This window comes from Ptychodera flava, chromosome 14 (assembly GCF_041260155.1).
Source record: "Ptychodera flava strain L36383 chromosome 14, AS_Pfla_20210202, whole genome shotgun sequence".
NCBI lineage: Eukaryota > Metazoa > Hemichordata > Enteropneusta > Ptychoderidae > Ptychodera > Ptychodera flava.
The window spans coordinates 6,130,427-6,157,395 of NC_091941.1; the positions used below are offsets into that span (position 1 = coordinate 6,130,427).

Below are 26,969 nucleotides of genomic sequence, written 5' to 3' on the forward strand. Positions count from 1 at the left end.
TTTTGGAGGTGATTAGAGAAACCCCACTTTGAGTTTTGTGGTTCCTATGATTAAGCTAAATAATCAAACAATTAGCTGCCATTGGAATATTCTGATGAACTGACATACATGGAATTCAGTACTCCTGGGACATGCTGGTAAATACTGACTTTGAGCAAGATGGAAAACCAAACAAAATATTTATTGGAGGGGGATGGTGCATGTAATAACCGGTCTCCAGTGAGTAATGACTGGTTTCACTTCAAATCATATTAGGTGTTTTCATAATGCCCATTGGCCCATTTTTTATCCTAAAAAGGACTTGAATAAATGAACAGAACTAAGTATTACAGAATCGCTGGATAACTGATGGCTTCAATGACAGTGACAACTAGCGATTCAAATCTGGCTGCAACACAGTTGAACTGAGTGCTTCCACTGTATGTGGTTGCAATCACACAAAATGTATTGAAAAGAATACAGAAATTTACAACACAAGGAACAAGGAAAATTTGTGAGATATCAATTTATTATGAAATGCATATTAATATAATGCTGAGTACACTATGCTTTGACATGCCCCTTTTCTACTTACAGCTTGGACTGAAACCAGGAAAGAACTTCCTTCCTTAAAACTCAACAAAAAACCCAATGACATAACTGAACAGATGAAAAATATTGTACAGATGTGATTTCATTGTGAGAAGTGTGGCCATGAAACAATTCATTGTGAAACAAATCAGTAAATGGCATATACAGTGAAGTAGCATATATTTAGTTGGTGTGATACTGCAGATACCTGTTCCATTGCTTTATTTCTGTGACAGACAGCCCATACTTTTGTCCCAGCAGTTTTGACACTTATTGAGTAACTCGCATTCAAACCTTAACAGAATGGGCTATGTTCATAGCATATATCACAACTGAAGTCAGAGTTTGAAGATTGAAGCAACACAACAACAGCCTGTAGTAATCACTGACATAGTTTTAATCATACTGCGTAAAAGATGATTAGCATTGCAAGTCAAAAATTTTAAGATTTTTTAAATATCTAATGTTTCACTTATTTTTGAGACACATTCAACCTTTGACTAGCTATATGCATTGTATTTTCAACTAAAAACAAGAGTAAACAATATTGATTCTCCCCTAATAAGCTGTTAATAAATGATACCATAGTAATAATATGCTTTAAGTACATTCCTGTTTTATGTCGATGAGCTACACAGCAGTGTGGGTAGCTACCCAGAGCTGAAGTGAACAACAGTATACTGACTGATCATAGACTTAAACATAACATTCTGAATACAAAGTGAGATCTGGAAATTTGTGTGTGTGTCTACCATATGTCTTCAAAAATGTGATACTTGTATACTGCAAAAGCACAAAGAATACAGTATGCACAAAATAATTAACTCTCGTTTTGTACATCAATTACATATTAGAATCCAATACCTGCCACTATAAAAGTATTGTCTCCAAGGTTACTTCTGTGGTGTTAGCTATTTCTCCTTGTACACAAAATGAGTAGGACAATTCTCTTATATCGGTGACATTATGGGTAATCACCTATCCAACTGTGAAACAAGCATAGCTGGCACTTGAAAAACACTGTTCATGCATGCATGGTTTTCATCACAGTCTTTTGTGGCTTGTCAACAACTTTAGAAGAGTAGTGAAAATGTGTTTATATGATTATTTTCAAGCAATGCTTGAATTAGTAAAATTCATTTTCAGGATAAAACAATGCAAAATAACAGTGTAGAATTCTCATTTCTCAAAATGCTTTTGGTGATCATATATCACTTCATACTCATTTGAGTTCTTATAGTCTCCCACATGCCACATGTATCCAATTCAAACTTTAGTCTATAAATTGTCCTCTGTTAAATTCAAAGTCATGGCAATTTGTTACATGACCATTCAGGACACGGTGGCAGGGCAAATTCACTTTGTTATGTCCATGTTGCACAACATACTGCATCTAGTGTAGTCACAACAAACGAATCAAAGATTTCCCTTGTTACACTTTAATGAAAGATTACAAGAGATGTTTTCAGCCCAAGGAGACAGTCAAAGACTCGAACCTAAAAGCAGTGGCTTTCTGTTTCAAAACTTTAATTATTAAATTCAACTATCACTTCATCTTTTGAATAATGCACCCATATCCTTTGTAATATGGAGAATGACACACCTGAAATTGGCGTCTTTAAGGCTAAATATCATTAAAATCACAAAAAAATTAAAACTCTGTTTTTCTAGTGTATGTTTGGACACTGCTAAGTATTTCCCTGCTAAGTGGCATGCTTAGAAATGTGAGTTACTTCTATTGCACAATTAAAGTTTCTCTGGTAATTCTGTGGACAAGGTGACATGGCATTTCTCTGTTTTAGTAGGCTTGGCTGTCAAGTATTGTCATGAGTCAAAATGTATCAGTTACACATACTACATTGAGATGCACAAACTGAAAGTAAATTTACAGAAAGGCACTATTTTGCAGGTTTAGTGACCAATACCGAGGAAAATATTTATTGTCAGCAGTCTGTCTGTACACTAGTTTGGTTTACCGTCAATGCTAAATTATCACCAACACACATAAAGAGTCACTGCAAGTCATCAAGCATCAAGTCCGATAAAAAATCCATACTTGCTTCTGCAGTGGCAAGGGCGCAGTTGATATACAAATCAGCTCAACCGCAAAACTGGAATAATCAAGTTAGTATATGGTACTAATCATTAATGGGCATGATTTACTTTCAATAGCCTGAAGAAATGTTGGATTTTTTTCAGGAAAAAATTAATTTTATTTGAGTATCTCTGAAGGACTGAAACACCAGAGGTCTACACAGATTAAGACTTATTACCAAATGATTGCAAACATAAGTGAGCTACCATTTATCTTTTATTATAAAACCATCAGTCAAAAAATAGAACTTATCGTCATATATCTATGCCAGCGGCTTGAGAAAGAAAAAAACATGAAATCTTGAAGTAATAACTGCTGAATTTGATCATATTTTTAAGACAAGCTAAGGTAAATCACCATCTCTGTAGCGAAATAAAGGAAATGAAGCACCATAACGATGCACTGCTCTTTCATATGATTTTTAAAAATTTATAATGGGGAAATTAGTGGTTTGATTTTTTTCTTTCTCATCTTTGATAAAATATTCATGCAGAAAATGCAGTAATTTTTCCTACAGAGGAAGCTCTCTTTCCATTACTGGAGTCAAGAAGCTGTTTATCTAAAATTCAAGAACATAATAATATTCAAGGATAGTTTTATAATTCAGGAAGACTTTGTTATATCATATCAAGTTTTCCGCCTTACAATGCGAGATATTTTGTCTCCCTTTTCAACTGAAACAGTCAACCAGCTACGGCATATTTAGGTTAGTATAAATGACTTTACACTCTATACACTTGAACCACTTTTTTCCACTTTCCCCTCAGCTGAAACATTTATTTTAAGTGAGTCTGAAATGATAAAAAATATTAATTGATAAATATTCTGACATAGCAAGCACTAGAAACTTGTCATACGTTGACTGCATTCCGCGATCGTGTTTCTGAGCCGATGGCTTGTCACATCTTCGTTTTTTATATTGCTGTTGTCATGAAACTACAACAGCAATACTCTAACTATCATTCTAACTAGCCGACTAGATACCAATACACCCCTGAATTGGAATGGTGTAATCCATGGAACAGTGAACAAGGATCATTAGGGGTGGCAAGGCTGTACAGCCTCACTTGGAATCACTTCTACATGTTTCAAGCTATGCTACAAAAGTTCCGATAACAGATTTTTGGTAGCAGTTTTCACATCCATCCACCAGTCAATTTGTGGAAAAGTTCTTCATTCAGTGACTGGTTTTGATCTTTAGATCTCATTGAGAGGAATATGTATCCACCGATGTATTCATGAATGACTTTACAGTCAGCACTGAGACAGCCAAAGTGGATGTTTTCATCCTCCATTTGGACAATGACTTCCTTAACCTCCCAGTTGACGTGCCACGCTGTCATGGTGCTGTATCTCCATGTAGCTTTGGAATCGCCTGTGTTGGGATCCATTTTGATCAGTCTGTTGTAGCAGACACCAAGCAGGTCCTAACAATACAAAATAGACAAGAATTGAAACTTCAAGTGTTTCATTCAATAATCTGAATTCTGGGAAATGTTACACATAAGAGTTGCAAGTTAATGCAATTGAAAGTCATACATATCACAACAGGAGCACCATGATCTCGGAGAACTTGAAACTACCGGGGCTAATAAGAAGCAAACTGTGTTGTCCCTAGCAGGTATCATCCAATCATCACAAATAACAGCATGGATGACAGAAAATATATGGCAAGACTGAAGATTAGTGGACACAAAGAAATTTTGTTTGAACTGTTAGTAATCTAGGGAGTCTACTCATTTCATCACTTTCATTTAGAGCCCCCTGACAAAATCCCTTTTAGTTTGCCAGCAAAGGTTTTCCATTAAACTTCATTTGTCCCAAACTAAATGCTTTCCATGTGAAAGCTAATTTACTTACCTCTTTCTTGCTATTCCTGAATTTGACAATGAAATAAGTGACACCATATTCTGGCAGTGCTTGCCAAGCCTTGATGTAGCTCATCTTGGCATCCAGCAAGGACATGTCTCTCACATTGGCATGACCTTCTAAAATTCTGCCAGCGATCTATTTCAGGGAGAGGACAAAAAAGGGAACATGAGTCTATGAATGGGTGAACTGTTTTATCCATTACTGACATTGTGAGGCAAGAAGTTTTGAAAATGGCATCCAAGGAGATGATATTGAGCTGATAAAGACCTCTGCATGAGTGTAGTTAGTGAACTTCTACTGAGAAAATGGTGAAAATAAATGCAAGTAAAATGGGCTAGTCTTACAAATTTTTTGTCTTTTTACAATATGTATGACACAAATAAATATAGACTTGTCATGTATCACTGGCAATTGGCATATTTCCAGAGATCCTGTTGGGTGATTATGTATCTCATAGATCTCGCTTACCTGTTTTGTTTTAAATTTCTTGGTGTATCTAGGACTAATGAAATCTTCGACCTGGATGTCGACAGAGTCAGGACTGACAGTTGCTGCAGCTGCTTTCCTCTGTTGCATGCTCAGAAATGCTTGGATGCTTTGAACCTCAGCTTCATAGGAGCTATCTGCCATGGTCTTGCCTTTGGATGCAAGCCGGCAAGCTGCCATCCACTGGGCATATTGGCTTTCCTGTGGGCATGAGGATAAGGTGAAATGCTCTATGAAATGCAATTATGTGTGCAATTAAGATAATGAGGAATTGGCGCCAACTGAACTGTTTGAAAAAGAAATCACACATTAAGAGTAATGTGGTTTGGGTGGTTTGTTGGCCATTATTTACATCTAATACAATTGGATAAAGAACTGGTAGATATAAGTTCATCATCCTTGAGGGTTTATGCAGGCGAAGTACATCGTCAACAACATGTACATGCAGTTGCCCATGGTTACAGTTTAATGAGAGTCTGGTTGACAATTTTATGCCTCAATAATATAGCTTTCCACTTTGAGAACTTGCAATATTTGCTGATCCTGGAAAACCTGTTTTGTTTTTTCTCAGAGAAAATACTTACGCTTTCGCATCTGATGATAAATTCCTGCATTCCCTCTGGCGACGGCACTAACAACCTCATACCATATTTGCTATTGCTGATGTTAACATCTGGGGTGACTTCACAACCTTAAAAAAGACGAGAGTTTTCCTTTATTAATGAAGGCAGCCTTCAACAGCCATCTACACACCGAATCACAATGTCTCTGCCCACTGTAAATATTATGTCCTATCCTGGGTATATCAAATTGCTAACTAAGCATACATCAAATGGACATGAAATCAGAGCCACCTTATGATTGGATATCATACAGGAAGCATGACACAAATGCAAGCCTTCACATATCCTGACTTAACATTACACCATATACTGCATCCTCCCTGACCTACCCCCCTGGACTTGAAATTCTGTAACCAGACTTTCATTTCTCCAGCTCACTGTACTGAAAAATCATCTTTTTATAGTGTACTGCTGTTGTTTTGCCCAAAAGCATGTTAAAATGTTAATATAATAGTATTATGAGATTTGTTGGCAAGGATAAAAGGGCCATATAAAATGTCAAACAGGCATACAAGTCAATGACAGGCATGCAAGTCAATGACAGGCATGCAAGTCAATGACAGGCATGCAAGTCAATGACAGGCATACGAGTCAATGACAGGCATTCAAGTCAATGACAGGCATACAAGTCAATGACAGGCATACAAGTCAATGATAGGCATACAAGTCAATGACAGGCATACAAGTCAATGACAGGCATGCAAGTCAATGGCAGGCATACAAGTCAATGACAGGCATTCAAGTCAATGACAGGCATACAAGTCAATGACAGGCATACAAGTCAATGATAGGCATACAAGTCAATGATAGGCATACAAGTCAATGATAGGCATGCAAGTCAATGACAGGCATACAAGTCAATGGCAGGCATACAAGTCAATGATAGGCATGCAAGTCAATGACAGGCATACAAGTCAATGACAGGCATACAAGTCAATGACAGGCATACAAGTCAATGACTTCTCCAGTGGTAGCTATTCTCACGTATTTTGCTGTCAGTGTGAAAACATTTAAAAGTGTGGGTGCACAGTTTACATCTAAACACTTTTGGTGATTTTCACTTTTCCCAAGAGCCATATCTGGTTTTCCGGCAAATTTTGATTTAATTACAGAAAACACACATTGCAGTCTACCATGGTAGCTAGGGTCGGATAAGTCATGCTGCTTCTCTTTGAAAACATTTTTGCTCAGTGCAGGGTGGATGTGCCACGGGAAATTTCAAAAACTTTCATTTTCTTCTGACCCAAGAACTCATCATTGACAATACCTTTCAAGTTGATTTTCATCATAGGTGATCCATTGGTGTCATCATGATTTTTGTAGTAAGACATGTGAGTGTCCCTAAACACAAACCAGTACCTCTTGAAACCTTTGAGGGTAAGCTTCTTAGGCCTGCAGAACAAGCAGAGAAAATTTCATTACTAAAAGTATAGGGTGTGGTGTTAATGGCAAACATATCACTTGAAAAGTACAGAACAAGAACTGGGTGGTGCATATCTCCAGTACAGCATATCCTGAATGTAGTTGTACCATCATTATTAGTTAATCTTGTCACAAATAGATTGTAACTGTAACTTTGCTAAAAAACAAAGCATGGATTTAATTTCATCAGTCAGCTAAACATATCCTCACATACACCAGCAATTTTTCCCTGGGGTGTGATCTGCAGCTGAGCGATTTACATAAACCATGTTGGTACACCACGTCAGCATTAATAACATCGCCAACCCACGAATATGTGGTCTGATATGTAGATGACTAGACTGAACGGCAGCTGAGGTTAGTGTAAGGCGTTTGACTGTATTAATGAGTACATCAACTGAAAACATGATGAATGCAAGACTTACTTCAGAAACCTGAGATAATCTGCAAGCTCAGGAACATTGGTGATATCTCCCTGAATACAAACAGAATGTAAAACATACATCAGTTTTATCAGATCATTAACATGTGTGTGAAATCAAGAAACCAATATTTTAATCAATGTAATGGATTTGCAGATCAAATGTGGCCTGCACTTTGATGACTTCGAGTGATTACATGAAGAATGAGGTGTTAGTAACATTTCATAACAGCTTTGTTCTGATTTAGACTCCAGTAACCCCAGGCCACAGTGCAGTGAAACACATGTTGAGGAAACCCTACCACAAAGTCCTGGTATCTTAAGGAATATACATGCCTTATACTGGCAGTTTCAATCTTGATTTGTACATGAAAAGTATTGATAATGTTCTCCTTTGTGGAATGTATTTAATTATTGTAAAAACTAAACTAACATACACACCAGAGAAATCTTAAAAAGGCTGATAGCAATTCACAATGTTGAAGTATCTAAAGTAACATAAACCTTTTTATCTGACACACTTGACCTTATGATGCAATGCAATGTTTGCACTATAAACTTTAGGGTTGGTTTTCAGGAATTTTAATTACCTTATTAAAATTTTTGCTACATATGCGAAATGCAAATGTTTGCTTCTCAACATAAACATAAATATTTAAACAATCTGATATCAAATTCTTTACAAAGATGTTTACGTCATTGCAACCACAGATCTTAAATATATTCAGATATTTTCCCCTACAGTATAAAGGCCCAATCCTGTACATGACAATTAAATGAGATTTGGAAAACGAGATAAAGGATGGCTGCTTTGCCTGTGATGTTTTGTTTGGAATTACCTGTGCTGTGGATATTGATGTTCCTTCAAGAGATACTTGTAAATCTGTTAATGCAGCATCGATATCATCACCTCCTGCTCCACCAGCACCCATGCCACCCCCCGGGCCATCAACTGAGGTGTCTGTCTGTGGGACTTGACATTGGAGATTCACTTGAAGCTGCAGGCAAATCAGGCACAATTTGACAGTTAAGCCAAGAACTGGACATGTGATCAGTAAAAATACACTACGGTATAAAGTATCTGAGCCCTATAATATAAATTCAAAAGTTACACCAACTGTTTTACTCATGGAAGGAAGTAGACACTTCTGAAAAGGATCTCTGGTTTGCCTCTATCCTTAGGCTGAAATTATTTGACAGTATCAGTTAATTGATGATGTGGTACAATACATGGTCAACACAATCTAGTCTTAGCTGCTTCTGGTTGTACTGATTTTATCAAAAGGACATACTCAAATAACGATCTTGAATGTGTTCACTACATCTAGTCACATCATCTGTGCTTGGATCACATACAAAGCAAAGCAATATCATGGGGTACAATACAATACAATACAATACAATACTTTTATTAATCACTGTGGAGAAATTACAATGTCTCCGTCAAAAAAATACAGCAGCAAACAATAAATGGTCAAATATGGGGCAACTTGCTAAAATGTGCACCGTTTGCAGTAAAGTGAATTGCATTAATGGGAAATAGGTACCTGTAACGCAGCAAACATCATCATTTCCTCCTCTGTGCAGTCAACTTCCTCTGAAAGAATCATCCATTTGGCCTGTTCATAGATTTGATTGATTCGCACTTGGTCCATCCTGGGATCCAAGTCATAGAAGGCATAGTATTTAAACCTCAGTAAGATCACATCATTTTCCCGGAATCCCTGTTCCATCAAAGACCGAGAAGAATCCAGCCATCTGCACGAGATACGAAAACAAGCACCTTAGTACAGATTACTTACTTGTAAGAGCTGTTGGATCTGCTCTTTCGATAAGGTGGTGAAGGATTTCTCATGGGCATTATCACTGTCCTAGGAGCATGTAAAGATTCTGTTTCACAATCTTTAGCTGAAAGGTTTTACTTTTCCATATAAAATCAAAATGCTACGCTTATGTTCCCGTAGGGTCAGAGCATTGAGATAATGAACGGCAGCAGGAGTTCCACTGATATTGCTCACATCAACGGTTCACGTGCTATCAGAAATGATCCTTGGAGAGAGTCAGAAACATTTGCCTTGAGATAACATTCTTTGATATACTAAGGATCTTTGAACCCATTGCAATTATTTCTGCTCGAAAGAGCAGCTGCACGAAATACAATCAAACCTTTAGTTAACATTTCAATTTGAGGTTGAAAACTGCAGAATATCAGTAATCACAGAACAATACAGCGAACGTCAAAATGAACCGGAGATCAACTTTGATAAGCCCCTATCAATTTCCCTCGTAATCTTCCAATATCCCTTGGAAAACACCGAGGTACTTTGGTTAGTGTTGCCGATAAACAGGCCAATAAACATACAAGGCGCCTGCTGTGTTACTGCCATTCGATCTCCCTTCTATTTCTGGCTCCCTTTCCGGAAGAAACCATTTTGAAGCCCAAAGTGGTTGACAAGAATGAAATAAAGCGTGCGATTTAAGACCTTTAATTGTAATAATAATTTCAAACTCGATTTTTCACAGAACTTGTTTTGCATTGTTACGTGCGTCGATCCTGTTATCGTGAAGTATTTCCCGTATGCAGTCATGTCACACGACATACTTTACCCAAAATAGAATAGTAAATTCCATGAGCTTGCAAAGTAAACAACTGTCAGTGTGAGAGCCCGATAAAATTAGAAACATTCACATGGATAAAATTAGAAACATTCACATGGAACGACTGAAATACAGCCAGTTAGTATATCTAGTGAAAGACAATGTTGTTGTACTGAGTGAGGCCCTGATTTGACTCTCGGCGGCTGGTGAACTTCTACTCGTGGAAATGCCCAGTTCTCCAGTATTTCATTATGACATCGTTCACAGTGCTGAGCGATGCATTTCTGTGTCAATACTGGTTTGGGAAACGCCTGTCAACCATTTTTCTATGATGCTCTTTCTTGCCTAAAATTCAATTGCAAGGCAAATCGATGTCGACAGAAAAAAAAATATGCTCACGATTTTATGAACTGGCATACCTTGTTACATCAGGGTCTCTCTATACAGGCCTTAATGCAGTGCACATACTGATCGACAACCATAGATAAGACATCAAAACTCAGCCGAAATTTCCAAGATTAACTGACACAGTGTTTTATATCGCTGTTTTAAATCAAACTGATTACACAATCTCTGGATACAGAAATGGTATTTTGGTGAAATTTCAGCATCAAAAAATCCTAAAACTTGACTTGAGGACGTCATGTGCCGATCAACAGCATAGTGCACGTGTGAACTGGCATATTGACTCATGGACTGTAGAGTGTAGAGAAACTGTTTATGATTGACTGCACGGAAAAGCAGTCGGCATCTTGTCAAAACAACAACACAGCAGTGAAAATTGTAATAGTCACCAGTAAAACTCTTCACAGATGAAAGGATAATTGCTTCAAACTAATAAACTTCATGTTCAGAGGATGAAAATTAACATCGCTGTGGTCCGTGAGTGAAAATAAACGATGGCGGACGTAACTGTGTAATGAACTATACTATTAAGGTGACGGGGGTGGGCAGGGTCAAAAGATCAAGAAAGTACTGGGAAAACGTGTCATTTTCCTAACGATACTGTCTCGGGATCTCCAGCGTCCCATTGTTTTGTAATATATAACAAGTATGCCATGAGCTTTGTTGAATACACTGATATCAAACAGCCATAGCTGTAAACTGGCGCAAAATGGTTTGATCCATGCAGAAGCTTGCATAGGGAGATCGAATGGAGATAGCACAGCAGGCGCAGTGTATGTTTACTGACCAAAGTACCTCGGTGTTTTCTAAGGGGTATTGGAAGATTGCCAGGGAAATTGATAGGGGCTTATCAAAGTTGGTCTCCGTTCATTTTGACGTTTGCTGTAAATGTTGGAAGAACCCAGGGGGTTTAAGCAGCTATTTGTTTCACTCACCCTCCATTTATGATTGCTTTCTCTCTAAGAGTTTTGGGTTTGAAGATACCTTCAAGGGCATGCCCTGATGGTGTCTGTGGGCTCATAGCCAGAGAGGGACCCATGGTGGCCAAAGAATCACTGTAAGAGGAGATACTCATAGACATGGGACTGCCAGTGCTTCCATTGGTGCCTGCGTAGCTGCTTGTTCCTTTATTCCTTGGGGTAGTTTGGTAGAACACTGCAGCCTCATTTAGAGTTGAAGGATGGTATATAAAACCTTGGCCACTGGGTGGTAAGGGATACTGGCTATAGCTTCCTGGCGACCAAGTCTGATTGCCTGACAACACTGGTGTGCTGTGTCCCCTCGGATGGTGCTGTGCTGCTGGTGAACTTGAACGCATTGGAGAATGTGGTGCAATGCCGTCAACGCTGCCTTGTGAGCCACCTTCCAGGCTATTGTTTGAAGCCACTGATTCTCTGTCTGATTTCTCCTTCTTCTTCTTTCTGAGACTGCCTGAATTCTTTGAGTTGCGCTTGAATCTGTCATCTTTACGTCTGAGAAATGAGAGCTCTTCAGGATGCCTTATACCTGAATGGGTTAAATGAATGAATGAATGAATCAAATGTTGAATAAATAACTACATGCATAGACAGATAGATAGATAGATAGATTGATAGATATATAGATAGATAGACAGATAAATAGATAGATACAAATATAAATAAATAATTTGCACACTTCAGTACACACCACTGCTGCTTGGCAGAAGAATAATTCCTCTGATTATTTGGGTCAAGTGTCACAAACATAGCGAATGGATGCTCTTGTGACGTAGATATTACAAAGCATGGTTGATTAAATTCTCTTAACATTTGATGAGATGATTGAGATGTTAACTGCTTCACAAAGGAGAGCCCTTTCATTTTACATTAATGTACACACTAGTCTTGAATGAGCAGAAGATTCTTCGGTGTTAGGAAGCCATCTTTACATCATGCATTTTTAAACAGACAATTAAACTGAATTTCAGGGAAGTAGTTTCGTTTTCATTACACACCAATGTAGCAAAAAAGATATATACACAACGTCAATTTTTTCCTGTTCCAATCTACCAAGGTATTCAATTTTTCAAAAAATCTTTGTTGAAAGGAATGACCATCAAGGATAAGCCTCCATGGTGTGTTAAGATGTATGGAGCTGATGACCCAGACTGCCAACAGTTTTATTGAGCTATACCACCCCAGGAATATTATGGATGGGAAAACAACTTTACTGACATGAGAATGGAAATGCTTCACTATGGTGTCTCCCTGGAACAGCACACCATTCAACGCAAAAAGCATATACTAACCTCTGTCATGACAATTATAACACATGAACATATTGGAGAATATTGGAATATTACTTCTATTATTATTTAAGAATATTAAATGCGTTACTCACAAATATCATTCTAAAATCAATTTGAAAAATATTAAACATTGACCAGAAATTCACATTTTGGTAAAACATAATTTCCTCAGAATTGAACAGCCAGAGGTAATAGATTACACTGCTGACATAAATGTCTACATGTCACGATGTGCAAAAATAGAAATAGTTTAAAGATAATTCATTGCACATTATTTGAACTTTGACTCCCGAGCACTGGATTTTACCTGCTGATAGTCAGATTATGGAAGTGATGATTTGGCCACAGCTAATTTACAAGAACCTAATTACAGTATGTTCAATTTCACATTAATGGCTTCATCTATATGTAGAGCTGTAGCATGGATGTATGATTGATAGGGGAGTTTACACTGATAAGCCATTTTAAGTAGTTGTATTCAATAGCTGTTGTAAATGTTGATTGCAATTTTTATAATTTCTGAACAAATTGTTGGATTGCTGCCAATTCTTGCTTCCCTAGTCTGAGGTTTCAGAAATCCCAGAGGGATGAGTAATTGTGGTATTTTGCTGATGTTGATGTTGAAGGAGCCAGGAAGGCAGCTAGCCTAAGATCAGGTGGGCACGTACCCACAACGAAAGGACAACTGTGTTCTCTGAGGTTACTAGACTCAGCAAGACACACTAGCATTTGCATGAACTAGTTCTTGCATCTTTCTCTGATAAAGAGATGGTCTACATTTCTTGTCCATGTGATTAGTACGTGGCATAATTTTTGCAAGGCTGAGATACTACCTAGTATCAACCTTTGACATGAGTTGAAAGGAACAGCTTATCCATGAAAACATCCCCCTAGGCCATTCATTAATGTTTTTGTAAATCAGGTTAAGTGTGAATGTTCCTGTGAGGAAAGTAAGTTCACAATGATTGCATATATCATAAGTGGCAGATAATATGAAGGCCAAATAATTGGGACAGGAACCAAAACAGAATTACCAGGAGGACCGCTTCAGTTACTTCTTTGTGAATTCTAAAAATACCTTTCAGACTGTGAGGCCATAAAAATTCCCGATAATAAACAGAGAGAGGTGAAGAAGGTCACGGCATGTGCTTGAAGGCATTCTCAGTACACGAAAAACTTTAACAGAGGCCATACATTATCCCTTTGTGGTATCCTCAACGTATTTGTTGAAATGTATCTAGGGCTCAACTTGTTGCATGGCCGTAATGATTAACACAAGGTCAAACAGCAACACCATTTAAACCATAGAATGGGTGATGTTTATTAAACAGTGACAGCTACAAGATTTCTTTTATTTCCACTGCTTATAAACAAAGCAAGGAATCTCTCCTATGCTATTCCATCGGAAGGTATCTATTATTTTACAACACAGGCTCAGGAATTTGGGGAATGAGTTAGGAATGGTCATGGTATTCAACTTGGTGTATTATCTCCCTGGTACAGTTGGGGCTATTTTGTTTACCCTTTGGAGACTTGGATCCGGTGAGCTTGCCCAAGTGGCTACAGTTTTCATTCAAGCTGTGGGTGCCTATCCTGCAGAGCGGGTTTACAAATGAGCATTTAAGCCACTTCAAAAAGGCTGCTAGTTTGTTCCAAGACACTTCAATAGCCATCCATGCACACCAGTTCAAATTCGTATGTCTCGCCAACAACTTGAGAGTAGATCCTTTATGAATTTTCACTTGTCTGGGAAAGGAATTTTTTTCCTAACTTTTCAGATTTTACAAGGACAAAAGACGGGCCACATTTGTGGTTTGCTTCAAAGGAATTTATCTTGTTAACCTCGATCACAGCCATGACATAGGAAACCTCAAGGGGAAACTCAAGGTGAATGGGGAGGTACGTGAAGAAACTCATCTCACAAGAGTAACATTGGTATCTCATTCCCTGGGTGGCTTTTTAACTTTACACCAGATTCCAACACCCTGGATTCTAAGGAACACTGCAGTGACATTTTACTGATGTTATTAACAGCAGAGCACTGAAACTACAAACTACATGTCAAAATATGCTGACTAGGCCATTAAATATTACTGAGGTACTGAAGGGGTTTTCAAAAAGAAATACCACATGTGGTTGGATATAAAATTCTATGAAAATAACATGTGCTTGCTTACTACTTCAGCATGGACTTTAAACGTGACACACAGTTATAGACTAATATAGAGCTACTTTTGACTGAAGAAGAGCAGATTAAAGTACAACGATGTGAGGCACTAAGAGGTGGTAACAGAAAACATAGCAGAGGACCCCAGATTTGGTTTGAAAACGAGAAGCAACAATTTTGGACTGCATACATGCAGACTAACCAGCACACAGTCTGCCCTCCATCAGCCTCTTTGCCAAGTCAACATTGATGGTTGGCTGACTGAAATGGTATGAAAGTGATATCATTGATGTGTGATTGTATTTGCTTATGTAGAGTCATACACACTGAAGCACTAGACTGTCGCCCGGCAGTTACGGAAATTTCATCGTTGGGAAGGAAAGCCCTGAATGGATCCACCTGAAGGGTGCATTTCACAAGCTACTGAGCATTTCTAATTCCACCTAGCTCACATTTGTTAGTTGAATTAGGAGACCTAGTCAATTCAACTACAGAATTGTCCATGTGAAAAAAATGAAGAAAAGTACAAATGAATGAAGGCCACACACATAAGCACACTAACCCTTTTGTCCAGATATCTCAATTGCTCTTGCAAGAGAGGAAAAGTACAACCCACCATGCAAACGCTTTAACATCTATAACATGTCTTAAAGAGGCATACCATGCTGATTGGCTGTACACGGATTCTGTTTTGTGTAAATTACGTACATGCACATGAAGTTTGTCAAACATGAGCAGAAACACTGATTTTAGCAGCCAAGCACAGTTGCATGTCTGACTATTTTCTTTAAATATGATGGTTGTCAGTGCATTTGTGCACACAGGAACTGTCTATACCTTACAGCCATTTTGTTGGTAAGGGCTGGATTCGTGGCTTTGTGTGAGGTTCAATAAAACTTGCAAAACAATCACACCAATAGTCAGTGGACCCTTTTGATACTGCACACATGCTAATTTCATTCCTGAATAAATTATGCTAGCAGGGCAGGGCATGGCACAAATACAGAGTGTAGTGCAAATACCAAATCTAGTTTACTTTTGCTTGACCTAAATATCAAGGTGGAGAGAAATGGGTCACTTGAAGGTGTCGGAAACATTGAATTTGATAAAGAATTTTTACTGTCTTTGGTTTGTCCCTGTGAGTTGGGATTTGGAACATACACAAAATGTATTAGCCATCTGAAGGCAAAGTTCAGTGCAGTGCCATTTGCAAACTTACCTAGATCTTTGCATACTTCTATGACAGAATTGAAAACCATAACAGAGAAATCTACTCTCATGTCAATTTGTTGGAGATCTGGCAGCTGAACTCGTAATGTTTTGTGCATGGGAGTGAAGTGTAGTTTGGCATCAGCCTGCACCCCACACTGATCCAATGTTGACCTTGTTCGCAGGAGCCACATGTTCTTGTCTGGCCACCATAGTGCATGATCTGACCAATCGATCGCAACATCTGAAAAAGAAAAGCAATTGACCATTATTACTGTTGTCTCAAAATTTCGTTTTTTTCAGTATTTGTATAATAACAAGTTGACTAAATACAATTACTTTCCATTTAAACAGAAAGAAAACAAAGCATATAAATGTAAACCACAAAATTTAATTTCATCCACAAAAAATTAAATTTATTGGCAGACATTGATGAATATTGCATGTACACTCAGGCCTGGGAAATTAAGATTACACCTGACACATTATTCTTCTGACATCATACTAACAAAAATTAAAATGCTTGAATTCTTTTTATAGATGAATAAAATATGACGAGTATGAACATTTAATGACTTCTAATTATATGTATGTATCTCACGATACTATTCAGTGTATTTTCAGACACAATAGATTAAATATTCTCCAAAAGTGTTTCTGCAAAATCAAGTGTACAGAAGTGTACCTTGGCTACATAAATTCAGAACCCTACTTTTTGTACTTTATCTTCATGCGTGGGTGATTTTGTTTGTATGAATGTACCACTGGCACTTTATACTGAAAAGTGATTTTTTTTAGCTGTAACATCATCACGACAAGAAAACATAGTCAATAAGTCAAAATAATACCACATATCTGCCTGTTGAATATTACCAAGGTAATTCCATTGACAAATGTATTCCCTTGACAAAATCTGGATTAGACTATGCATGCTGATGGCAATGAATTACACCTATCTGTAATTCTCTGAACATGATTGGTTTCACCTTTGATTTACCACACATCAATTCCCTTCAAAAAATTCATCCAATCTTAAATTTCACAATACATAGTGGTGTAGGGTGTCTTTTGAGTTTGAGCAAATAAGCACAACACTGATTTCTTTTGAGTGTTCATGAGCCATGGTGAAGAGGCAGCATTCTCTCAGAGGACAATGATTTCCACTTGCGGTGAACAAAAAATCATTATCAACAGGGGCACTACATTGGGCCTTCAAATACAACTGTATCAACAGATCGGTTAAAGTAAAACAATGGACAACAGAGGACATCAGAATTACCAGTATCCAAAAACAACACCCCTTATTCAGTAGTGGTCATGTTTGGTTGGTGCTGAGCCAAACCTCTCTCACATGACATAATTAACTGCAAAATGTCAAATTAGTAAACACCGGAGAACACAAATTTATTCAAAGAGATGAATCGCTCTAAATTATGTTCACAAAGGAGGTACTTTACATCAGTGTTTCATTACAACGGCTATATTGATTTTTTTGTACCAGATTTTTAAGTTGATGTGCTGTGCACTGAACAAATACAAATGAAATCTTCATAAATGACAGACCTTACAGCATAATAATTAAGAATTCAATATATTGACATCCAATCCTGCCGACACTACTGTTTACATCTTACTAGCACCACTATGATTCAAGTCTCTGTTATTCAATGAATATTAGTTGTATATTATGTGCTCATACGAAATCCAGATTCTAAATACAGAATTCCCTTCTCTAGTAAGACATCTGTATGGTAAAACATGCTATATAGGGACAGTGCATAGATTATGTCACTGTATTTTTCAAACTAAGCAATACTTGCACAGTGTCACAGTGACAGGCACCACTAACAGTTTCTACAACCTTGGTGCCTGTACACTGTTTTGACTGATCAATTGATTACACTTGAATGCATTTGTCTCTGTACTGTCAATGCCTGACTGGCGGTGTCATACAGGTGAAAACTGACCAAGGAGTGGGAAAATACCTTTCTTAATGAATTCCTGCTCACAGTACTGTCTACTTAATGTCTTCATAAAATATGTGTGAATATGAATAAATTTGTCTTTATATTCACTGAATGATTTTTGCTTTTATGCTGATTAGAAATACGCTGTCCTTCAAAAACTCACTCAGGATAAGAACTTTTTATTCGGCAAATCTGGAAATGCTTGGTCTCTGTTCAATACACACATCAATAGCAATGGGCTTCCAGGGACTGGTGAACACAAAGATGACCATCGTTTAATTAATCTGTTTGTATTTTTGTATGTGTCATGCTTTTTTATACTGGATAGAAATGAGGGTCAACATTCTCAGTTACAGGGTAAATTTTTTGAAAAGAAAACAGCAAAACACTTCAGCGGTAGTTCATGTTCATAGAGCATTTTGGTAATTTTGGCACTGTGAAATAAGTCAAACTGAGAGACTTTTTGACATGTGACACAAATCTTTGTCAAGATGGATGACTGTTGATGTATTATGATTCAAATCAACTGATCTTGCCAAGCTGCCATTTGACACAGACAGGAAAAATAACAGGCATCTGTATTCCTATTAAACTGAGATAAATCCTCAGAGCGTCACAGCAGATGACTTGAAAGTACATCATTATATTTCAACACAATGTATCTTCAACACCCTGTATCTGGGAAAGGAATCATGAGTGATTGTTATGTTTATGACATTTGCTCTGATAGCTGGGAACAACTCAAGTTTATCGGGCTTATATAACATTTTAATGCATTTTACTCTCTCTCTTTACTTTCTGCATGGCTGGTTGTAGTTGAGTAGGCCGCGACAAACAACAGGTGTACAACCTTGCTGAAAGCCCTGTGGATGGGATTCTCTCAGATGACCACTTCACGTTACTATTCCTCTTTCACTCATTTTTATGATTTCATTCATCATGGGCTACTGCTTGGAGAACAAGGTGACTTTGAAGTCTGTTTGTACAGTCCCTTTTCATTTCACAGTACCACCACTGAATGACCAAAGTGACTACAATTTGCAACACATAAGACGTGGAAGCTGCCTTCCTGTAGAATATCCAAACTATCAAGCATGCCTATGTACAATTGTGCATCCTTGATCAGACAATGGTAGCAAGGCTATGGACTCTGATTCACACATAGTTTTTACCATAATGCCTGATACCTGGTGAAACTATTGGAGTGTAATGGACAGATTTAGTTTCTTCCTTGGTCAGGGATTAAATGTGAAAGACTGTGACAATTGGTTAACATCATATCCTGTAAATGTCTTGAGATATCAATGAAACTTCACAGGAACATGTACCTTTGAGTGAGAATGAATGTTTCACTAGATCAGTTTATGGTATTCAAACATGTCTCCTTGGTTTTTCAGTAGTGTCCATGAACAGTGTACTCATGTATTAGTGTTTATGTGTGTGTATGAAGATTGTCATCTTTGTGTTAATGCTACAATCATGCAATTTGAATTCTGATTGCAAGTACATATCAATAGACTGAAAGATTCAGTCGGGTATGGATTGGCGGAGACCAACCCAATACAGAACTGAATCTTTCAGTGAAGTGATACTAGTACTGTTATCAAGACAAAACAAGTGTTTTTGACTATGACTGTGCTTTCACGCAAACTCCATGGTCATGAACTGTGTGTATAAAAAGTGTGACAGGAAACCCTATTCGAGTTTCATTTATAGTATACAGTAACAAAATCTTATAGCAGCACTATGGGTTTATAGAGTCAGGACAATGAAGAAACAAGGTACTGACTATTTAAAAACGCGAAAAGTCAGCTTCAATCAAACAATAACTGAAGAGGATTGATTTCTATACATAGGTATGGTTACACAGAGATTTTTTCACACTATTTTGATAAATATCGAAACTTCCTTGACTGAAATTTCACTGAAAGTTACACTTGGTGTCTCAAATTTCATTTCCTCTGGGTAAGGGGAGAGGTTCATGTGTCACTGGAAGTAAGGGTTTGTCGTCTGGTTGAATTATTCCAGATGAGCGAAGGAAAAGGAAAGTAGTCACATGAAAATATGGAGTTCTAAATTACCATGGAAGTTTAAACGCAGACGTACTGTGTAACTGTTACTTTGCCAGGCCCTGGACAAAACGACCATTACAGCAGTTCATAAATCAGAATATGACACCAGATGAAATAACTTTTCTTAAACACCAAATGTCAGCATAGGTCATGAAGCAAAGCAACCCGTCTTTATTTATCCATTTCTGTTTCCATGTCTTCAAGACAGTAAAAGTTTGCTGTCAAAATTCCAGTGAGACTTCTTGTATAAAAGGCCAACTTTTGCCATTCCAGACATTTTCTGCTCCTCTTAATCATCCAACTGGCATCTGTTATCTTACATTTCGCTGAATTGCTTAGATCATATGTTTATCTGGAATTGTCTGGTCACTTTTACTGTGGCGGTTCAATGAACCTTTCATTTGCAGAATCTATCCATATGATACTGAACTGTACATATGTGTGCTATGTTATCAGTGTGACTGTGTTTTTGTACTTCATGATATGAAACTGTTATGTGGAATTTAAGACATGTACATTTATAGTTGGGATAATGTATGTGAAAGATTGACATTCATCATCAAACCAAAACCTCTTGCAATTTTTGTATTATACTTGTGTATCAATAAGTATGTAACGAGCAAAATCAAATGAATACATGCATAATTTTCACTGTTTCTACATACGCAGTCTCAACACAGTAAAGTGTATGTGTTCCATCAGAGACATGGTGGCTTTCTAGTTTATCCTCTAACATACAACTAAATATTATGGGTACACATAAGGATTGGCTCAGTATTAAAAACATTTCACAAATTACACAAATTACTTGTGCAGAAAGTGTGAATACAAAGCACTAGGAATTTCAAACTTTGTCTAATTAACTGATATTAAATAAGTATTCTGTAGAATCTGCATTGCAAAATACACACAGGGTGTGGCACTAGAAAGCCAGAAAAGTCCTATACATTCCATCAATTGATTGGGAATAATGAATGCATGAGTTGGAAGATTGGAGGTAGAGTCAGTGTGTGTTAGACAAATTTTTATTGCAAAGTATACAATCAATATAATGGGCTTTTACTTCTATAGACTTAACATGTTGGGGCATGAATGCTTAATAAATGGATAATTATGCGTTATTAAATTATAAATATCACACTTCCTGAATTAGTTTGGATATGTCCATTATTGAAGACTTAAACGACTGATTTATAATTAAGCCATTATGCATAATTGAGACAGGTAGATTTTAATGGACTGTCAGGTATTTTTTGCTGGCCCCTTGGGGAATTTGTTTTCCTATTGGAAGGAAGAAATTCAAGAGTGGCCTCTTAGCGAAAACATGACTGACTTCAATGCACTGTGATATAACAAAAGTGGTGATGAAATGATAGCTCTCAGCAGTGGCAGAATATCTTTCTCATAGGAAACTTTCATAACTTGTATATTTCGAGAGAGAAATTTCACGAAAGGCATTCCATATCTCAACACTTCAACTATAGGTTTTCAAAACAGAGTGTCAGTTGAAATATCATCTTCACACACTCTTAGCTATCCGGTGTGAAGAGGAGAACATGGCAGTCGTTGAACAGTCATCAGGGATGCAACAGTACACAATCAACAGAGAAGAATTTGCATCAAGAAGGATAAAATGATCTGGGAAGGGCGTCAGTAAACTATTGCAGCAATGGTGATACTGATGAATCATACAGAGACATATCAAATGAACAGCATCACTAACTCAACTGCTTTGTGACTAACACTTACAGCTAATCAAAAAATAGCACAATACCTACATCGCTGGATCTAAATCACAAAAATAGCCTTTTTTACCACCAGGGCCAGGCAAAAATATAACATTAGTCAGCTGTTGATGAGGAATGATTCAGTCATGCATACTTTTTAAGTGAAGGCAAGAGCACATATGGTTAAATGAAGGGCTCAGTAATTTCAAGCCTGTTTCAATTCTAATATGGGAAATACCACAACATAAATACAGCATGTTTTCAAGCATCATGATTTTACATTATTACCCAGCTAATCTACCAAAATTCCTGTGACTGAAAAGGGTTTAAAAACTCAAAACACGGCTACAAGATATGTGATACGAAACTTTATGATGTATTCTGCAACTACAGAAAGCGTTTTTGAATTTTTCTTTGTCTACGTTTTCCAGGGTCAAACTCTACAAATTTGATGACATTCCAGTACCACAAAATCCATTAGAATGAGCTCAGAAGAAGAGAATGGCAATGCCAATTGATTCCTCTATCCAGCTGATGTCCTCCAGAGAGGACAGAGGAAAAGTGCCCACTCCAGTGCATATCCACCACAATAAGGTCACAGCAAGATGGATACCCTTACAGCTGATTTGTCATTCTTCAAATATTTCTAATACCACAGCACATGTAGGCATAGGCCAGATGGGATAAACTGATGAGCTTGGGTTTAGAAAAATGTTCTGGTTTTCTGTTACTGTCTCACTATTTATAAAAGACGTACATGATGGCATGACAGTCTATATATATACTGTAATATCAAAGACTGAGCATTACTTATTCTGTACTTTTCTTCAGAAGATAATAGTTAGGAGTATATGTTGCCAGTTCTATACTTAAATCTTTCAAAAGGCTGATATTTTTCAGGCCATCTGTAAGGAGATTAGACATGATACCTTTTCCATTTGTAAAATTGGTTTCATTTCTCAAGAACTACAACACCAGCAAAATCTTATTTTCTTGAAAGATTTCAGTACCATATCACTCCAACTAATAGGTTGTCATAACACTTCATTAGTATGCAAATTGCAAGTCTTGAAACCCTGACTACAATTGACTTTTCATTTCAAATTCATTTCTAGCAGGAATGTTTTACTCTGGAATGATATACAGATCTATTGGGATGAATTTGACAGATAAACTCAACAAAGGTCACCCACACGGCATTTCTCAAAACATCTGTCAGAGATATTTCAACCATCTGACATACAACAATATCTTTACAGCTGATCTCTGTCCATGCAATCTTTCCCATTCATTTTGACCTAGATACTTCTGATCACAATCAATTTACTCTACTTACAAAATTCATGACCATTTCCTGACATGCACTATCAAAACTCAGTTCAGATATTTTAAAAGCTTTTCAAAGGAAACTGACAACATTTTCCCTTTCTGTACAGTGAAATGTCTGCCATAGAGTATTTAAAACCAGGGCATGGCTAACACAATTATATGAGAAAAAGATTTTGGACTAATTGATGAGCATTCCAGACGGACCTTCAGCCATCAGACAAGACACACTGTACATCAATAAGTGCAGTAAAACTGTCATTATGTTCCTTTACACTTTGTGATGTGGGTGAAAAAGGGATATTATCCCTTTTTAAAAGTTGATTAATACATTCACTCATCGATCTAAAAGTGTTTGTTTAATGTGCTCACCAATACATCAAACATGGCTGCACCACTTGAATTGCTTTCTCACCATAGAGAGTGCACATAAGACCCTGTATACAGTACATTCCTGGTTGAGATAGAAACAATCTAAACGAGACTGAAGATTATCAATCATTTGATCATTTGAAGCATCATGTATTCAAATTCCGAACGGTTATGACAAATATTATAATAATAAGACCTGTGCTATGTTCCACTTTTGACTAATTGGCAACACAACTTCAAAAGCAAAGCTCCCTACTCCTCTTGTTATACAAGGTTTTGTTTACCAATTTGCAATGTAAAGTAGCAAATTTTGCCAGTCACATAACAAAATTAGGAGGCTTAGTCTCATATATTAACATTTTGATGTGCTTGTACATGTACATGCTGGCCAACTGACTTGACTGAGTAGCTGTACTATTACATGTTACTGGACAGTGAATGACCTCGGATAAGCTCTGTTGTTCATGGCACCCTATGCCTCTTTATCTAGCACTGTCTAATGGGCTTTTCAAAACCTGCTATGGTCAGCCCACATGAATAGTCTGTTGACAGTCCTTACACTACATGTAAGTTATATGTACCTGTAGATATGTAAAGTGTAGCATTGACTAGAAATATGAAGTACATCCTAAATTTCCTGCTTGTTGTTGGTGAAGCCTTGTCTTCACAGTAATGTACAAAAATGTCAGAATGATGAGGAATATTGATGAGGAACATGTACAGGTTCAGTCCTAAAGAATTATGAAATTTGCAGAATTAATACATGTAATACATGTGTGAATGAATATTGCCTGATTCCACTCTGATCAACAGTTCTACGCTCATGAATATACATGTACCTCTTGACTATTGCTATGCAATGCCTGAAAGCACAAACATTTACAACATAATATGTGACTTTTTGTCACCTTTTTGCTAGCTGAGGAGAACTGCACACACAGAACAGACATGACCCCATCATACCTTTTTGATACAGGTTACCAAGGGGCTACTTGATCATGGCAAAAACCAACTTGCTAATTTTAGAGACTTTGTCATATTTTCTACAACTACTTCGACATTGCAAACATAATATGATTTATACGCTATAAATAATAGAACATGTTAAAAAATGTCTGTACTTTACATTTGAAGGGTCAGCGGCTGTAACTTTGAGGATTTTTGAACTATCTTTGTTGTGTATGTCAATAGCAAGTTCTCGTTCCTCTCCCCAAAGCATGTTGAAACACCCGCCACTATTTTTTACATCCATGATGTAACACAGCCTCACTGCATGTACATGTAAAATGTATACTGCTATTATTTATTAAATTTGAATTTTAGTCCAAACTACAATCTACTTGTCAGCAGCAACAATACAGTCTGCACATGTATATGTACAGGCTTAGTTGACATTGTGTATCTCATCATGGCATGCTGTGGGGAGTAGGACAAGAAAACTGTAGTTGACATTAAAAAAAACAAATAAGTAAAAATATCATCAAAAGTTACAGCTCCTATCCTCTTAAAAAGAATAGGATCTTTCATCAATGGTTTTCTACATGTACGTCCATGGTGGTTTGGCCATGTTATTATGGCAAGACGGGTTCTATGAGTATTTTGACACCTGATCACAATTCAAAACTATCGTGCAATTAGTCTCCAAGTATGGTACTGAAGGGTTATTCATGTAGCCTTGAAAAGTAATGACATCTCACAAAAATCTGCCCCTTGTCAGGTTACTCAGACCCCCTGCAGATGGTGGCCATGGGAGTAAAGGCTAACATTGCAAATGGGTCAGGGCAGTGCTGGGTCACTGTCCAGTTTTAATAGCCAGTCCATCCTCTATTGTCACAGCAATTAAATGTGATTGTCTTCTGGACCACATTAACAGTGATTCATCAGTTAACAACTGTCAGAGAGAAAGAGTTCAGACCAATGACATCTTTGAACTCAGATTATGCTATTCTGACTATTGCTGATCAACCACAAAGATATTTCATGCGGCTAGATTTCAAGCATGCAATATCGATTGACATGAGTGATGACCTTTCAAAAATAAGTGTGAAATTTACACTGTAGTTTTATGCTGACGGGAATGCTATAAACAGACATAAACATCACATATCTTTGTTTACATTAGGAAATTCAAAGATGCCCTTTTCTAATTTACATGTGTGGGGCCCAGAAAAGTACCTGGTAGTGGCTTTTGCATATTTGCCTAAGAAGCGACTGAAAGCATTGAATTTGGTCACCACAGATAAACTTGAGCAGGTCCAGTTAAGCAACCACAGTAAGGTACCATAATAACATTTTATGTTCAACAGAAAATAACTTATGACCTCCCCCCCCTCCCCTCTAGGAATCTACATGTACCTGGACAGAATAAGATTACTGACATGCAACTAGTAACAGCATTTAAGATATTTCCTCAAAATCATACCTGTGAATGAGGAAAACTGTGCAGTTGACTTCAGACAATGTCTGAACCTCCTCTCTGATCAGGTTACAAGACTTGCTATATAATCCATTTCCTTGCATGGTATTGTTGTATACCTAAAAAATTGCTCTTTGCATTCAAAGATTTCTCTGAGATCAAGTGTCGAGATTAGACCTGGCTGAAACATTGAACTGACTTCCTTTCCAGTGCATGTGCTTGTTTTTCAAACAAATGTTTATAACAAGTGCTCCTTTTCACAGAAAGAAAAGGAAGGATATAGCAATTTCCCTTTTGGGAATCAAGCCCCTCACATAATGAAAATCTATAAATAACTGATGTTTGTTGGCAGGTTGCCAGATAGAAATTACATGTATTCAATATTATTGTACTTAGAAAGCATAATTCTATTTTATATCTAAGTAATAATATGCATCAAATTATTGTTACAAAGTTTTCTTTAACACCCAAGTACTCTTCACCATGTAATTTGCATGTTGATATGAACACTTTGTTCTTTTTTGCATTGCATAAGTCCTCATACTTTATCTTTCAATACAGCGATACATGTTGACGGAGATGTAGAGCATCCAAACTACCTGAATTTACAAAACAAACTTGGATAAACCAAGAACATCACTGTGGATGAACAAGAGATAGCTCTACCATCCACTGGTAGAAGGAAGGAGCCAAGATGGCTGACCTTGCAACCTCTACAGGCCATTTTGTTTCAATACTTCATGACAAAGATATGCACTCTTATAAACATCAAGCATGCTTCTCTTAACATTGTTTGGTCTGTTAGCCCAATAGGCTTTCTATAAACTAAACAGCTGAAAACCATATTTCAAACAGTTTACAGTAATACGAGATGGGAGATGCGCCATTTTACCATGTAAAACATATTTGGAACACTATTCAGCTGCAACTATGTAAAGTCATATTGCATTTG

General features: G+C 37.2%; 1 protein-coding gene across 1 annotated transcript in view; it reads right to left on the bottom strand.

The window, feature by feature from the left end:
* Positions 1–490: 490 nt before the first annotated feature.
* The window catches only part of LOC139149098 (fermitin family homolog 2-like), a 35,436-nt gene continuing 8,957 nt past the window's right edge, over positions 491–26,969 (bottom strand). Inside the window, exons 2-11 of the mRNA XM_070720652.1 lie at positions 16,148–16,381; positions 11,428–11,998; positions 9,037–9,247; positions 8,329–8,487; positions 7,494–7,543; positions 6,914–7,038; positions 5,608–5,714; positions 5,006–5,224; positions 4,526–4,672; positions 491–4,092 (exon numbers count right to left, since the gene is read on the bottom strand). Coding sequence (XP_070576753.1) covers positions 3,802–4,092; positions 4,526–4,672; positions 5,006–5,224; positions 5,608–5,714; positions 6,914–7,038; positions 7,494–7,543; positions 8,329–8,487; positions 9,037–9,247; positions 11,428–11,998; positions 16,148–16,381 — 2,114 coding nt within the window. The 3' untranslated portion in view covers positions 491–3,801. The remainder of the gene's footprint in view (positions 4,093–4,525; positions 4,673–5,005; positions 5,225–5,607; positions 5,715–6,913; positions 7,039–7,493; positions 7,544–8,328; positions 8,488–9,036; positions 9,248–11,427; positions 11,999–16,147; positions 16,382–26,969) is intronic.